This window comes from Pezoporus flaviventris, unplaced genomic scaffold (assembly GCF_033815535.1).
Source record: "Pezoporus flaviventris isolate CSIRO_AGI_PZ_B2104156 unplaced genomic scaffold, CSIRO_AGI_Pfla_v1 ptg000083l, whole genome shotgun sequence".
NCBI classification, from domain to species: Eukaryota; Metazoa; Chordata; class Aves; order Psittaciformes; family Psittacidae; genus Pezoporus; species Pezoporus flaviventris.
The window spans coordinates 2,516,464-2,530,366 of NW_026892631.1; the positions used below are offsets into that span (position 1 = coordinate 2,516,464).

Consider the following 13,903-nt stretch of genomic DNA (forward strand, 5'->3'; position numbering starts at 1 on the left):
TTGCAGGAGAAATTGTTGAATTAGTAGTTGTGTCTTGAATTTCCCAATATACTCCAGCTTCTAAGACTTTTTGCTGAGCTTCTTCCTATAAATAACAGGCCAAGGCTTACAAGCAGGCTCACTGGTGGGATTCTTTTCCAAAGTACTTTTACAGAAAAATGGATGAAATCCAGAATTGCTTACAGAACGTTGTAACAGGAAGAACTTCCTGCAGTTTAAACTCATGGAAGCACAGAGGCATAGGGAAGCTGGCATGCTACCTGTTCATTTTGTGTAGAGGTCGACGATAACAGCAATTATTACTGGCCTTCTGATGAGTATCATGTTCTTTCACAGCACGAGTTTAGGAAAACGGGAGAGTATAATATGATGGTTAAAGCCAAGACTAATGTTTATAATTGCTTCATTCTACCATGAGCTCAGGTTATTGAAAATGATAAATCAATGATCTGTCTGTAACCAGCAGGTATAAAAGGTAGCACAGATTTCCGTGCCAGTTCCACTCTTGCAAGAGTAAGTTGTTTTCTCCATTATCTCCGGAACCTGGGGAACTTCAGCCTCAGTTTTCACTGGTCTCAAACAAAATGTGTCTGAGCTTATGAAATGAGGGGCAGCAGTTATAAAATTCATCCCTTTAGCTGATGGCCACATGGATTGCTTTCAAAAAATAGGGCAGGTTAAGGAGGAGGAAGCAGAGAGAGAGGTTCTGCATTGTGAGGGTTCTGAACTGGTTAAAGGAGTTGCTGAGTGACAGCAAACTCAGTGGCCTGAATCGTAGGTTGCATGGATACAGTCATATCTGTATGCTTCCTCTGCTGTGTTTCCTACCAGGGACTGGGCACGGTTCTGAGGGAAGGACTTAAAGTTCCTCTTTTTCCATTAAATTATGATTGGCTTCCCTTTCCAGCCCGGGTGTGTCAAAGGAACCACTTCTAAAATGGCACGTTACCCAAATCATTCTCCATCAGCAGTGTGGCAGGGAGGAAGGGGGGTGACTTACACGCTAAGACCAAAGATTTAGCTACTGTAATCACAAACCCAGAAGTGTACAGTTATAGCTAGATTGTGTGCAAAAAATAACCACCCTACTTGCACCACTGAGAGCAGACCCACGGTGCAATGTGCTCTCACAAACCAACCCACTGCTACTGAAGATATCTGGGGATACCACTTGCTTCATTAATGCTGTTTGCCTAGCATTGCTTTCACTGAACAGTTTACTCTTGTGCTGTCTAACCCTGTTTCTTGCTACACATGCAAGTGTTAAAATCTTAGTCTGAACACTGAAGTGTGAATACATAATGTTCACAGTTCTGCTGTGAGGTGGCAGAGTATTAATACCCTGCCTCCAAAACCAGGGTCTGGTAAAAGCAGGCTTTGGTTCAAAAGCATTTGCTGATTTCAAATACTCAGTGCTGTGGTGCCTCAGACTTTTGGGGTTTGGGGTTTTTGCTTTGAAGTTCAGTTTGTGTTCAGGCTTTAGATCATGCTCATTCCAGTAGCTGGCTTTGGAGTACCCATTGTAGAGAATTCTGTCTTGACATTCTCCCTGTGGGCAGGATGCCATCTGCACTGCAACCTTCAGATTGTTACTTTTCAAAATATTTCATATAAAAATGCACACTGGGCCTTATTGCAGTGATAGGGTTCAAACTGAAACAGGGGAAGTTCAGGTTAGATCTAAGGAAGAAGTTCTTCACTGTGAGGGTGGTGAGGCACTGGCATGGATTGCCCAAAGAAGTGGTAAATGCTCCAGTGTTCAAGGCCAGGTTGGACAGAGCCTTGGGTGACATGGTCTGGGGTGGGGAGTCCCTGTCGATGGCAGGGGGGTTGGACCTGGATGATCTTAAGGTCGTTTCCAACCCAAACTATTCTATGATTCTGTGGTATCTGCCATTGGTAAAAGTCCCACAGCTTTTTACCTGTAGCTTTGTATTGCAATGATGGTAGTTTCCAACATCATAACTTTTTTCCCTATCATCTTATTGGCTAATATTTAACTGAATGAATGTGATTATTTTACAACTTACCTATCTGTTTAAACTTTTATGCTGACTTAGAGACTTGAATTTATCTTGGCTGATTCATTCCTGGCATTAAATACAATACATTTAATCTAAAAGTCAAAGTCTGTGAGATCAAAGGCACAGAATCTTGAAATCCAACCCAGAAGGATCATAAATTGTAATTCTCTTTCTTGACCTATGTACTATACCTCAATGTAAAACAAACAACCGAGAAGTCTCTCCTGGGTTGTTGGACATACTCTTCCATGTACAAACGTGCACATTGTTGGAATTGATTTATATACAGCTATCACAACTGTAATGAAACTGAGGCGGTAGGGGAGCTGCTTAAAAGGCAGGCTTTGTATATGCAAAACCTGTGTTTGTGTTTTATAGAGACAAAATGATCAGTTAACTTTAAGCTACATTAGCCAGATGTCCTGGTTCCTGTCAGAAAACAACAAGTTTGCTGTTTGTAACCAGTTGGTTGTTTAAATTCTTCCCTAAGTTGTTACTACTGGCATTTCCATTAAAAGTTCACTTCTCTAAAGCCAGTGACTAGTAAACTAGTTGTAAATAACAAATGTTCTTACAGATTATCACAGTGATGTTCTTCCTTACCGCAAACACTTTTTAATCTTGTCCTCACAAGTATTTTTGCAGTCTGTTTATACAAAGGCCCATCCCCACTTACTCTCCTTTTAAAACCCAAACTCTCTGTAGATTTCCTTGAAGGAATAAACAGATGTGTTAAAACCCGTAGCAGGAGCCCACGCATTTTTCCTGTGCTAGCTGGAACCGTGTGGCTTTGACCTTTGTAATGTTGAACTTCCTTTTATTGCAGGATGGATCTAAATATCGAAACTTCCATTAAGTCAAGCAAATAAATCAAGCGTGTCAGCAGCAGAAAGAAGCATTGTCTCAGGGGTCCTCAGGGGAGGAGAGAAGGAGCAGTAGATACAAACTTATATCTGCATATCTGGAAAATTACACCACCAGCTTTTAGAATCAGAACTAATTTTCTGCCAGATGTGTGTATTATTTTGCACATTTCTAGGCTTTGACGTGCATGTTCTCTGTGGTGCTCCACATTAACTTTGTTCTCACTCTGATGGTGACCTTTCTGGGGCTGGTTAGGACGAGGAGGGACTTGTTGAGTCTACAGGTCTTTTACCTTTCTGTACAGTGACTGAACTCCACAACTAGCCTTTACAACTTTGCTGCCCTCTTTCAACCCTGTGGGAAGGCTGAGTTAGTTCATAGAATCATAGAATCATAGAATCATTAGGGTTGGAAAGGACCTTAAGATCATCTAGTTCCACCCCCCCCGCTGTGGGCAGGGACACCTTACGCTAAATCGTATCACCCAAGGCCTCGTCCAACCTGGCCTTGAACACTGCCAGGGATGGAGCATTCACAACCCCTCTGGGCAACCCATTCCAGTGCCTCACCACCCTAACAGGAAAGAATTTCCTCCTTATATCCAATCTAAATTTCCCCTGTTTAAGTTTTAACCTGTTACCCCTTGTCCTATCACTACAGTCCCTAATGAAGAGTCCCTCCCCAGCATCCCTATAGGCCCCCTTCAGATACTGGAAGGCTGCTATGAGGTCTCCACGCAGCCTTCTCTTCTCCAGGCTGAACAGCCCCAACTTCCTCAGCCTGTCTTCATATGGGAGGTGCTCCAGTCCCCTGATCATCCTCGTGGCCCTCCTCTGGACTTGTTCCAACAGTTCCATGCCCTTTTTATGCTGAGGACACCAGAACTGCACACAATACTGCAAGTGAGGTCTCACAAGAGCAGAGTAGAGGGGCAGGATCACCTCCTTCGACCTGCTGGTCACGCTCCTTTTGATGCAGCCCAGGATACGGTTGGCTTTCTGGGCTGTGAGCACACACTGCAGCCGGCTCATGTTCATTTTCTCATCGACCAACACCCCCAAGTCCTTCTCCGCAGGGCTGCTCTGAATCTCTTCTCTGCCCAACCTGTGGCTGTGCCTGGGATTGCTCTGACCCAGGTGTAGGACCTTGCACTTGTCATGGTTAAACTTCATGAGGTTGGCATCAGCCCACCTCACAAGCGTGTCAAGGTCCCTCTGGATGGCATTCCTTCCCTCCAGGGTATCAACTGAACCTCACAGCTTGGTGTCATCGGCAAACTTGCTGAGGGCGCACTCAATCCCACTGTCCATGTCAGCGATGAAGATGTTAAACAAGACCGGTCCCAACACTGATCCCTGAGGGACACCACTTGTTACTGGTCTCCAGCCGCACATTGAGCCATTGACCACAACTCTCTGTGTGCGGCCATCCAGCCAGTTCTTTATCCACCGAGTGGTCCATCCATCAAATTGATGTCTCTCCAATTTAGAGACAAGGATGTCGTGTGGGACAGTGTCGAACGCTTTGCACAGGTCCAGGTAGATGACATCAACTGCTCTACCCCTGTCCATCAGTTCTGTAGCCCCATCATAGAAGGCCACCAAATTGGTCAGGCAGGATTTCCCCTTAGTGAAGCCATGCTGGCTGTCACCAAGCACCTTGTTGATTTTCACGTGCCTTAGCATGCCTTCCAGGAGAATCTGCTCCAAGATTTTGCCAGGCACGGAGGTGGGGGTTGGAAGTGACCTTAAAGCTCATCCATTTCCAGCCCCCTGCCATGGGCAAGGACACCTTTTCCACTAGACCAGGTTGCTCCAAGCCCCATCCAACCTGGCCTTGAACACTGCCAGGGATGGGGTGGCCACAGCTTCTCTGGGGATCCTGTGCCAGCACCTCAGCACCCTCACAGGGAAGAACTTCTGCCTAATCTATATCTACCCTCTTTCAGTTTAAAGCCATTCCCCCTTGTCCTGTCACTACATTCCCTTGTAAAAAGTCCCCTCTCCAGGCAGGAATAGGGTTGCTGTTATGCTTTTAGTGTGCAGGCAGCTCATACCCAATCTGTGCACCTTGTTGCCCATTTTTTGCTCTGATGCCAGCAGTACTGATCGGCTCCAGTTCCTCTCTAGCATTCCTCTTTATTGTGTATTTATATGGAAGAATATTTCCACTCAGCCTTCACCTGGATAAGCTAAACAAGCCATGCTCCTCCAGACCCCTCTCTCCCACCACAGGCTTTGTTTCCCATGTTGTCCTCACCCTTCCCTGCAATGTTTAACCTTCCTGGAACACCAGTGACCAGAAATGTGGATTCTGTCACAGGTGAGCTGTGATCACTGCCAAAGCTTCCTGGTCTCCTCTGAAAGTACCTGATGCCTTACACAGGCCAAACAGGCATGTTACATCTGGGATTTGCATCCTGAGTAATTCCCAGCTGGTGAAGTTTCAGGTTGTGGCATAGATGTTTTATTAATCCTGAACTATATGATCTTTTCTTTGGGTCCTTCACTTTGTTTTAGAGTGTTTTGAGAACTCATGAAGTGCTCTGAACGTGATAGCTTCTGTTTTCATAACTTACTACTATGCTTGGGGGAAAGGAAGCTCATTTGTTAAATGTCTTGGACTTAAAAGACCATTGTGCTACTAATGAATCGCTTGTATTATGTTCCAGTAACCATGCACCATGTATACAAGTAACTTACGTGCTGTGTTTAAAGAGCAGAATAACTTTTACTAATCTCTCTCAGATTTCCTGTGAAGTGTATTAATTGAAGATACAGGCTGATACTTTAAACAAAATCTCCTGGTTTTAAAGGTGCAGAGCAAAGAGCAGATACGTACCTTGAAGGAAAAGACCAACTGGGAGGTTGGTTTCAGTCCTCTCTGTTAACAAGTGTGGCAGCAAGGAATAAAGCACCATATAAGTAAGTGTGGATTGCAAACACATTGCTAATACATTTATTAAATGTCAGGCTTCTGATAGTGTGAACAGAATCATGTAACAGAGAGAGAAAGCCTTTAGTAAGTATCTGACTTACGTTGTAACACCTTCAGTATAAAGTTTTCCTCAGATTAGATTGTAATGGATTTATGGTTTGAATTGTTTCAATCCTAATAGCTGTTTTCTTCCTCAGTCATTTAGGTGTATCCTTTTACCTTGCCAGACACAGGCCTGTTCTTCTGCCATCTCTTCCATTCCCATAATCAAAGGGATTGCTATGGGAGGTGCAGGGTGGAAATCTAGGATCATTAACTTGTGAATTGAACATTAGGCTGTAAGGAATTTGGAATCAGTCTGTGTGTGTCTTAGACTGGAGCTCTGTTTTGCCCCTGGCAGATGAAAACCACAGGGGAAGCTAATGTGGGTCAGTTGCAAGGAAGCTGTGCAAATTTGGGAAATACATTGGCTTGAAGAGAGTAATACTTTTAGTCTTTAATTCATGTGAACTACATGTGCCCAAATACCTGAAACAATCTGTTGCTCCCATGGCAAAATTAAATGAGGAAAATCAAGTTGTATCACTGCTTGGAGGGTAGTACAGTGTATTCATGGTTGGTTGAAATAAACAGATGAAGCCTCAGGCTTAGTGAAATAGAGGATTTCTGCATGTTTTGATGTGGGAATATCCTTAGAAACCTGTTCTTAACAAAGATTTTTCACTGGGATATTGTCTTCACTAAAATCTTTTCTTCAGGACTCTGGTAGTTCATGGATTTACTCTTGGTGAGAAGGGGGAGAAGATGTCTAAATCTGTTGGCAACGTGGTTGACCCTGACATAGTTATCAATGGAGGCGAAGTAAGTCAAACTCTTGAGTTTGTAAGAATCGCTAGTTGCAACTTTTTACTACCAGACCCTGCAGCAGTCTTGTGGTATGTTTTTCTCTGAACAGTTGGGTTTTGTAAGGCTCTTCTGAAGACCCCACACCTTTGTTCTGTGCTAAGAGAAAAGGAAGTGCATTATACAGGAGGTGTAGAATGGTTCCTTTTCACTTGGGAACACTGTCGATGGAGTGATTTGGGGCAGGGTTTAAACACACTTAACATAATTAACCCTTGCTTTCAAACTGTCTAAAACCTACAAGATGAGCTGAGCAGTCAGAGCAGTGGTTGTACCCAGCAATCTGCTCCCAGCTTAGGCTGTGGATTGACTCTGGAAACTGACTTCATTCTGTGTACAAGGAGGTTGCACTGCAGGTGATGCTCTGATGCTCTACACAGTCCTGCTGTTGCTCTTTTAGAGGCTGCCAAGTAGATTTTGCAGCTCTAGATAATGCATCCTTACAAAGACTTTATCTAATTCAATAAAACACACAACAGCTTCTATGTTTTTTTTAAAAAAAGAAGACATTTTGGGGGTTGAAAAGAGGGTGGAAAACAGTCTGAAGAGGAGGTGGAAGAATGTAATTTTAGATACTAACATTAAAAAGCAATGTTAACCATTCAGAGGGGTCAGGCTGTAAGATGAGTTCATCTTAGCTTACCCGAGTTCTGGCATTCCCTGTCTGCAGACTGCTGCAGGTATCTATTGTACTGGATAATATAAATGGTATATATGCTTGCTAAAAGAGGGGGAAGACCTGCAAATACAGTGGCCACCTGCATGCTTATAGATACCTTCACAGCAGTGGCAGTGTGGCACTGCACTGCTCGCCACGCTGCAGGGCCCCCACCACTTTAACTTGGTGCCTTTCTGTCTGTACTTAGGATCACACCAAGGATCCCCCATATGGTGCTGATGTTCTCCGCTGGTGGGTGGCAGAATCCAATGTTTTCACTGAGGTGCTGATTGGGCCTGTTGTACTTAATGCTGCAAGAGATGATGTCAACAAGGTAAGAAAGACCCATATACGCTCTTCATTCTAGTGCCAGGTACTCTGTATCTGATCTTATGTTGACTGAGTAGAATTCATGGCAAACCTATTTAATCTTTAGCCTAAAGCAAGCTTTTTGAACTCAGGTAGGGAGGTATTACTGCTTTTTACATCTGTGAATCAAATAGTAAAGGGTCCTAAGGAAAACACTAGGGTTTGCAGTGTTCTTCAGTAATAGCCAGTCTTGTCTTTACTTCTGTATAGGTCCTTTTGGCATCATAGAATCATAGAGTGGTCTGGATTGGAAAGGATCTTAAGATCACTCAGTTCCAACCCCCTGCCATGGGCAGGAACGCCTCACACTAGACTGTGTCACCCAAGGCCCCTTCCAGCCTGGCCTTAAACACTGCCAGGGATGGAGCATTTACCACTTCTTTGGGAAACCTGTGCCAGTGACTCACTACCCTCATAGTAAAGAACTTCTTCCTTATATCTAACCTGAGGTTTAAACCCATTACCCCTTGTCCTATCGCTACAGTCCCTGATGAAGAGATGCTGTTGTAACTCTTCAGTCACTTTGGAAACCAGTCAACTTCAGTTAATTCATTCTAGGATATTATAATTTGTTTCATCTAAAGTGCACATCATTAATGTTTCATTTTCCTGGTTTGCTCCTAGCTTCGGAACACAATACGCTTCATGCTGGGGAACCTGGCTGGCTTCAACCCAGAAACAGATTCCATCCCTGCTCGAGAGATGTACATAGTGGATCAATACATGCTGCATTTACTGCAAGATTATGGCAGCAAGGTAGGGGTAAACTGTATTGAGATGAATGTATGTGTAATGTTTATCATCGGTTATACCCTCTAGGCTCTTTAGGTACAGAGTACATGCCAAGTTGGCAAATTCTGACCACGGCGCTTTCTTTGATGCAGTGTGAGCTCCCTTAAGCCCATTTCAGATTTTAAGAAGCAAGCTTTGTTTTTAACATTCTTAACTTACTTTTGATATTGGCTGGTTTTCCCACTCCCTCTTGGTCAAGGCCTCAAATTACAAGTCTTTAGAAATAGTTAGAATGGAATATAAAAAAACAAACCCAAAAAATTCTAGAGCTTTGGAAAGCTGCTGTAGTCCAAAATTTAGTAATTTCTGTCACTCAGAACTGTTCTGAATAAGAAAGATAATATCTAAGGTTCCCCACGTCCTCTCCCCTCAAATGTGAATTGAAGTTATTTATTTGTCCTAATTGTTACTGCTTTAATATTCCCCACAACCCACCTTTTGGAGGAAAGATTCTCCCAGACTCCGGCACTCATTACTGTTTCTTTACGTTCAGATTCATCAGAGATTGTCATTGTGTGCCATGTATGTGAATCCATATGCTGTTCTCTCTCTCTTTGCTCCCTCTCCAGGTTACAGAAGCATACAAAGAATACAATTATAGCAAAGTCGTTCGATTATTGCAAGCATTCTGTTCCAGAAACTTATCAAACTTTTATTTCAGCATCATCAAAGACAGGTACGTTCATTACTTGGCATTCTGCCCTTAGAAGAAATACAAGTTCATCAGTTTGAGATGGAGGCAATAATGCTCCAGGTGAATGTCGTGTGAGCACAGGGAACATTTCAGTGATGTGTTGTGCTTTGCTGCACTAAAGCTCATAGGTAAAGCTTGGTTGCTGTCAGCTGAGTATTTGTCATCAGCAAGCTTCTGGTTGCTGTGCACTGAGAGCACTGAATCACTTTGTTTTAAAGGTGTATGCCTGATCACCTTTCAGACTTTTAAAGTCAGATTCTTGGAGCTGTATTTCTGCCTAGAAATGTGTGCATCTGGATCTGGGAAGGTAGAAGAGCATTTAGCACTTACCTGTGCGCCCTAATGTCTTTTACTGATCTGTAAAAACCGTAGAGAATCCGAAGGCTGTGACTAATGCACTTTGACAGGGCTGCAGGCTCACCTCTCTGATTCTGTTTCTACACAACAAAGCAAATTAACTTGCCATGTACAGCATCCTTCCTGTGACAAAACGTGGCTGCACATGCAAATGGATCTGTACCTGCACCGCTGTGCATGCCTAGGAAGGGCAATTAAGAAAAGCTTTCCTTCAAAAGGCAAGCTGGGTCAGACTCCTCTACCTTCACTGAAGCATCCTGAAAGGATGGCTCAGGATCAAGGACAGTAACATGAACACACAAATACTTCCCAGCTTTTATCTCTGTCTTACAGGCTCTATTGTGAAGAAGAAAAAGATCCCAAGCGCCGTTCATGTCAAACTGTGCTAGCAGAGGCTTTAGACGTAGTAGTCCGATCCTTTGCACCAATTCTTCCCCACTTGGCAGAGGAGGTTTTCCAGCACCTCCCTTACAAGAAAGGTAAAGCACCTATGATTTCTAAGGGATTCTTTTAGTTCGCTGTTTCATTGCACAGTGAAGAGAATGCACGTAGATAAGCTGTTCATTTTTATTCATTTGATAAACACTTGACTAAAGGACACTAAATGAAAGATTCCTTTGCTTTGCTTTCAAGACTCAGGGGGTGTGTTTCGTACTGGCTGGATTAATGCAAGCTCAGCATGGAAGAAGCCTGGCATTGAGGAAGCAATAGAAGGTGCATGTGCAATGAGAGACTCATTCCTTGGGTCCATCTCTGGCAAGAATGCTTTGGAATATGAAGTCATCATTGTAATTGAGCCTGGACTGCTGTTTGAATTAATGGAGGTAAAAGACGCAAATAAGAATAGCATTATCTGTGCAAATCCTCATAATTGCTGTATGCTTTCTTCTGCTCAGGCAGGCACATCTAGCACAAATCCCCCAGGGTGTCTAGTTGGGTTGTGGATACCAACTGGAGACTCCATGACCTCCTTGAGCTACCCGTGCCACTGTCTGGCCCCACTCACAATATAAAAGTGGGTTTGTGTTTTCTTGGGATTTCTTCTTCCAGTTTCTGTCTGTTGCCTCTTGTCCTGCCACTGGCCCTCACTGAAAAGTGCCTGGCTCCACCTTGTCTACCATCTCAGTCATCTTTATGGCCCTTTGCTGGACATCTCCCTTTTATCAGGTAGTACAGAACTGGATCTGGCATTGCAGATGTGTCACAGAGGTGCTGAGGAGTAAGTAAATTACTCTCATTCACTCTGATCAGGAACTTCTACCTTAGCATTTGTTTTCAAGAGTGTACACCTCAGTTTTGATGCTGGATCTAAACAGAATTCTATGTATGCATATATTTAGGCATGTATGTGTACATAAACAAACTTGCTCTCCCTTCATGCCAAGGCCATGACAGCTGCTGCAATCACATACACAGTAATTCTACTTTTGCTTTAACATTATCTGGGAGGAGGATGTTGAACAGAGCCAGCTCACAGGTCTGAAAATGAACTCTTCCATAGGCTCTGCAGGCTGAAGAAACTTCTAGTGTTTCAGAGCTGAATGAAATAATGATGGCTTCCCAGACAACGCTGCTGACTGAGCTACCTAAAGAAACACCTACAGATGCAAACATCATCAGAGGGACCTTCCTGATTAACTTGGAAGGTACGAGAACTACTCCAGACAGGCTGCTGTGTTGTTTTCTACACTATACCATACTTTGTTGTTCATACATAGAGTTGAGTACCCAACCTCCGCCTACACGATCTCAGCAATAATGTTTTCTTTAACAGGGGGTGATATCCGTGAAGAGTCTTCATATAAAGTTATAGCTCTACCAGTCACCAAAGCAAAATGCCCTCGCTGCAGGAGATACACTTCCGATTCCACAAGCACTCCCTGCCCGCGGTGCCTCACAGTCATTTCTGGACGAGGGAGCACGTGAAGCTGCTCCGAAGCTATGAGTACTGCAGTATGCCAAAGTAGTAGCTGAAGAGAAGGTCTGTGTACTAAAGCCTGTAGAATCAGATGCTTTAAGCTCTAGCCCAAGTAGATTTTCCTGTGTTTAGAGGGAAACCTTATGTACATATACATGTGTATATCACTTTTCAGCTTAATAAAAAGGGTGGTTCTAAATAACTGACTGATTTACCTAGTTTTAGCAACCTGTGTTCTTTTGAAGTTCACTTCCATTTACATGGAACTTCATGGTAAAACTACTATTTAATCTTTACACTGACAGCAGTCAGCAAACCAGTTTTCTCTCTATGGGAGTGTCTATTCCTCTTGTAAAACAGAGGAAGAAAAGGTGGTGACCACCATTCCCTAAAAAGAAGGAAAAGACACAATGAAACCTCAGATTTTATTTAATCAATTTACACAAATCCACAGCAAATTAGACACAAAATAGCACTATATACAGAGTATTACTTACAATACATTACAAATTGGTTGGTGTAGTGCGTCAGCTCTGATGCGATACTCAGTTACAGTAAAATCCTTCACACAGCTATACCGGGAGACAGAAGGTAATGCAACTAAGACACATTTTTTGTGTTCCTTGATGACCAAATTTAGCATGCTCCTTTCTGCAGCAGGCTAAAGTGCTGTCAGGCAAGGTATAGTCACCCATACAATCTTGCCACCTGCCATTTGGCCCCTAAAGCTGTTTTAAACTGTTATAGAACAGTATAGGAGTATCTAAAACATAGACCAGGGCTGGCCACTTACTAGAATTCTTACTCTGACCTCCTATCACTCTAGGAAGTCAGACATTTAGTATCAGAACTTGTTAAGAAGCCTTCATCAGCTACGTTGTGCAGTGGTCAGGAACTGGGGATGCTGAGCAGGTGGAAGAGGCTGTGTACAACAGGCCACCTACAGAACCTTTTTTTTTTGGGGACAGTTTAACCCTTCATTGACAGCAGCCCACGTCAGGAAGATAAGACCAAATTCTGTCTCTAGCAAGGCAGAATACTATGAATGTTTCTTACATCTAATGCAAGAGGAGCAGGTTACAAGATGGAGCTAGTAGTTTTAGCTGACTTCAAGACAAATACAGTTTACACCGAGTTTAGTTTTCGCTCCTGGTTTCTTTAGGTAGACAGTACTAACTGATGCAAGATAATCATGTTTAATACCACTCCCAATAGTGAAGATACTCACTATATGACTCCCTGTAGGTACCGTAGATAAAAATGGGTTTTTTAAGGCTAAAGTACTCAGTACTATAGATCTTCAGTGAAGTTGGGTCAACTACTTAAGCAGTTTCTGACTACAAGTTACATGTGCAGAGACTTATAGCATACTACATCTTCTACAGTGATGAGGAAAATAATCTTACAGTAAGACATTCCTTGACCTATTTAAACTCAGCAGAGCTTAATAATAAGGAAGAGGGATGTAAATCCAGTTTTAGCTGAAGGCCAGCACCCTAGAGACAATACTGGGAGAGCTGGACTAAAAGATGAGTCCATACTTGTGCCTAGAGAACCGGGTTCTCCTTCCCAAGCTGTTCCTAGTGTCAGCAGTTCTCCCTTTACATAAGGCCCCAGCACATTTCCTCTGATGTCTAGTGCAGGCGTTGTCATTACGTATAATGCAGTTACAAGGCATGAGCCCAAGGCCAGCTCTAGCTTCTGACAAAGCAGTATTGGCTTTACATGGTAACTTCAGAGACTGAAGTTTTGCTCGGGTGTAATTCTACAGCTTGTTTCTCAAATCATACATGGAACAGTGAAAGTGCAGCAGTTCCTGCCAGCATGAAATACAGGATTTCACAAGATGTGATTCTGTGAATAGGCTAAAACTGCTGTCAAATAAATCTAATTTAGACTACTGCAAAAAGCGCTCAAGTTGGAAATAAATAACAAAGTATTTCAGATACAAGTGTACTAGAAACTAAACAGCTTTGTGTTAGTGCAGAGTTTAAAATAGACCCCAATTCCAAATTACCTTCTGAAGTTCTGGGATGGGGAGCATTGTTCTTGTCGTTGTTCTAACAAGAGACACACACACAGAAGTTTCTTCCTGTGAAGTTCAGCCTCATGATGTAAAATCATGCATTATACCACTGTGTAGCACAGCTGTGCTAACACCAAGAGTGTCACGATGATGAGATGGATTCAACAGCTTCCATGAGGTTCAAGGCCAGGCTGTACTGCCCATGATTCTCTGGTAAGTGCTCAATGACTTTGTTAATGAGTTTGGCTGTTGCTGCAATTGGTACTTCTACGTTTTGCAGTTCCTGGGGGTCCTGCATAAGTGAATAACACAGCATTAGAGTAACTTTACAGATGATCTCCTGCATATAAAGCCCTCTTCA

General features: G+C 43.1%; 2 protein-coding genes across 6 annotated transcripts in view; one reads left to right on the forward strand and one right to left on the reverse strand.

Moving 5' to 3' along the window:
• Nucleotides 1-11,726, forward strand: part of IARS2 (isoleucyl-tRNA synthetase 2, mitochondrial) — a 31,731-nt gene extending 20,005 nt beyond the window's left edge. Inside the window, exons 15-23 of the mRNA XM_061475133.1 lie at nucleotides 5,704-5,812; nucleotides 6,584-6,686; nucleotides 7,595-7,720; nucleotides 8,380-8,511; nucleotides 9,117-9,223; nucleotides 9,932-10,077; nucleotides 10,232-10,422; nucleotides 11,100-11,244; nucleotides 11,373-11,726. Of these exons, the coding sequence (XP_061331117.1) occupies nucleotides 5,704-5,812; nucleotides 6,584-6,686; nucleotides 7,595-7,720; nucleotides 8,380-8,511; nucleotides 9,117-9,223; nucleotides 9,932-10,077; nucleotides 10,232-10,422; nucleotides 11,100-11,244; nucleotides 11,373-11,524 (1,211 nt within the window). The 3' untranslated portion in view covers nucleotides 11,525-11,726. The remainder of the gene's footprint in view (nucleotides 1-5,703; nucleotides 5,813-6,583; nucleotides 6,687-7,594; nucleotides 7,721-8,379; nucleotides 8,512-9,116; nucleotides 9,224-9,931; nucleotides 10,078-10,231; nucleotides 10,423-11,099; nucleotides 11,245-11,372) is intronic.
• A 201-nt stretch (nucleotides 11,727-11,927) lies between these two features.
• The window catches only part of RAB3GAP2 (RAB3 GTPase activating non-catalytic protein subunit 2), a 43,749-nt gene continuing 41,773 nt past the window's right edge, over nucleotides 11,928-13,903 (reverse strand). For all 5 annotated transcript variants that reach the window (XM_061475131.1, XM_061475129.1, XM_061475130.1 and 2 more), the window contains one exon: nucleotides 11,928-13,834. In XM_061475131.1, coding sequence (XP_061331115.1) covers nucleotides 13,685-13,834 — 150 coding nt within the window. In that variant the 3' untranslated portion in view covers nucleotides 11,928-13,684. The remainder of the gene's footprint in view (nucleotides 13,835-13,903) is intronic.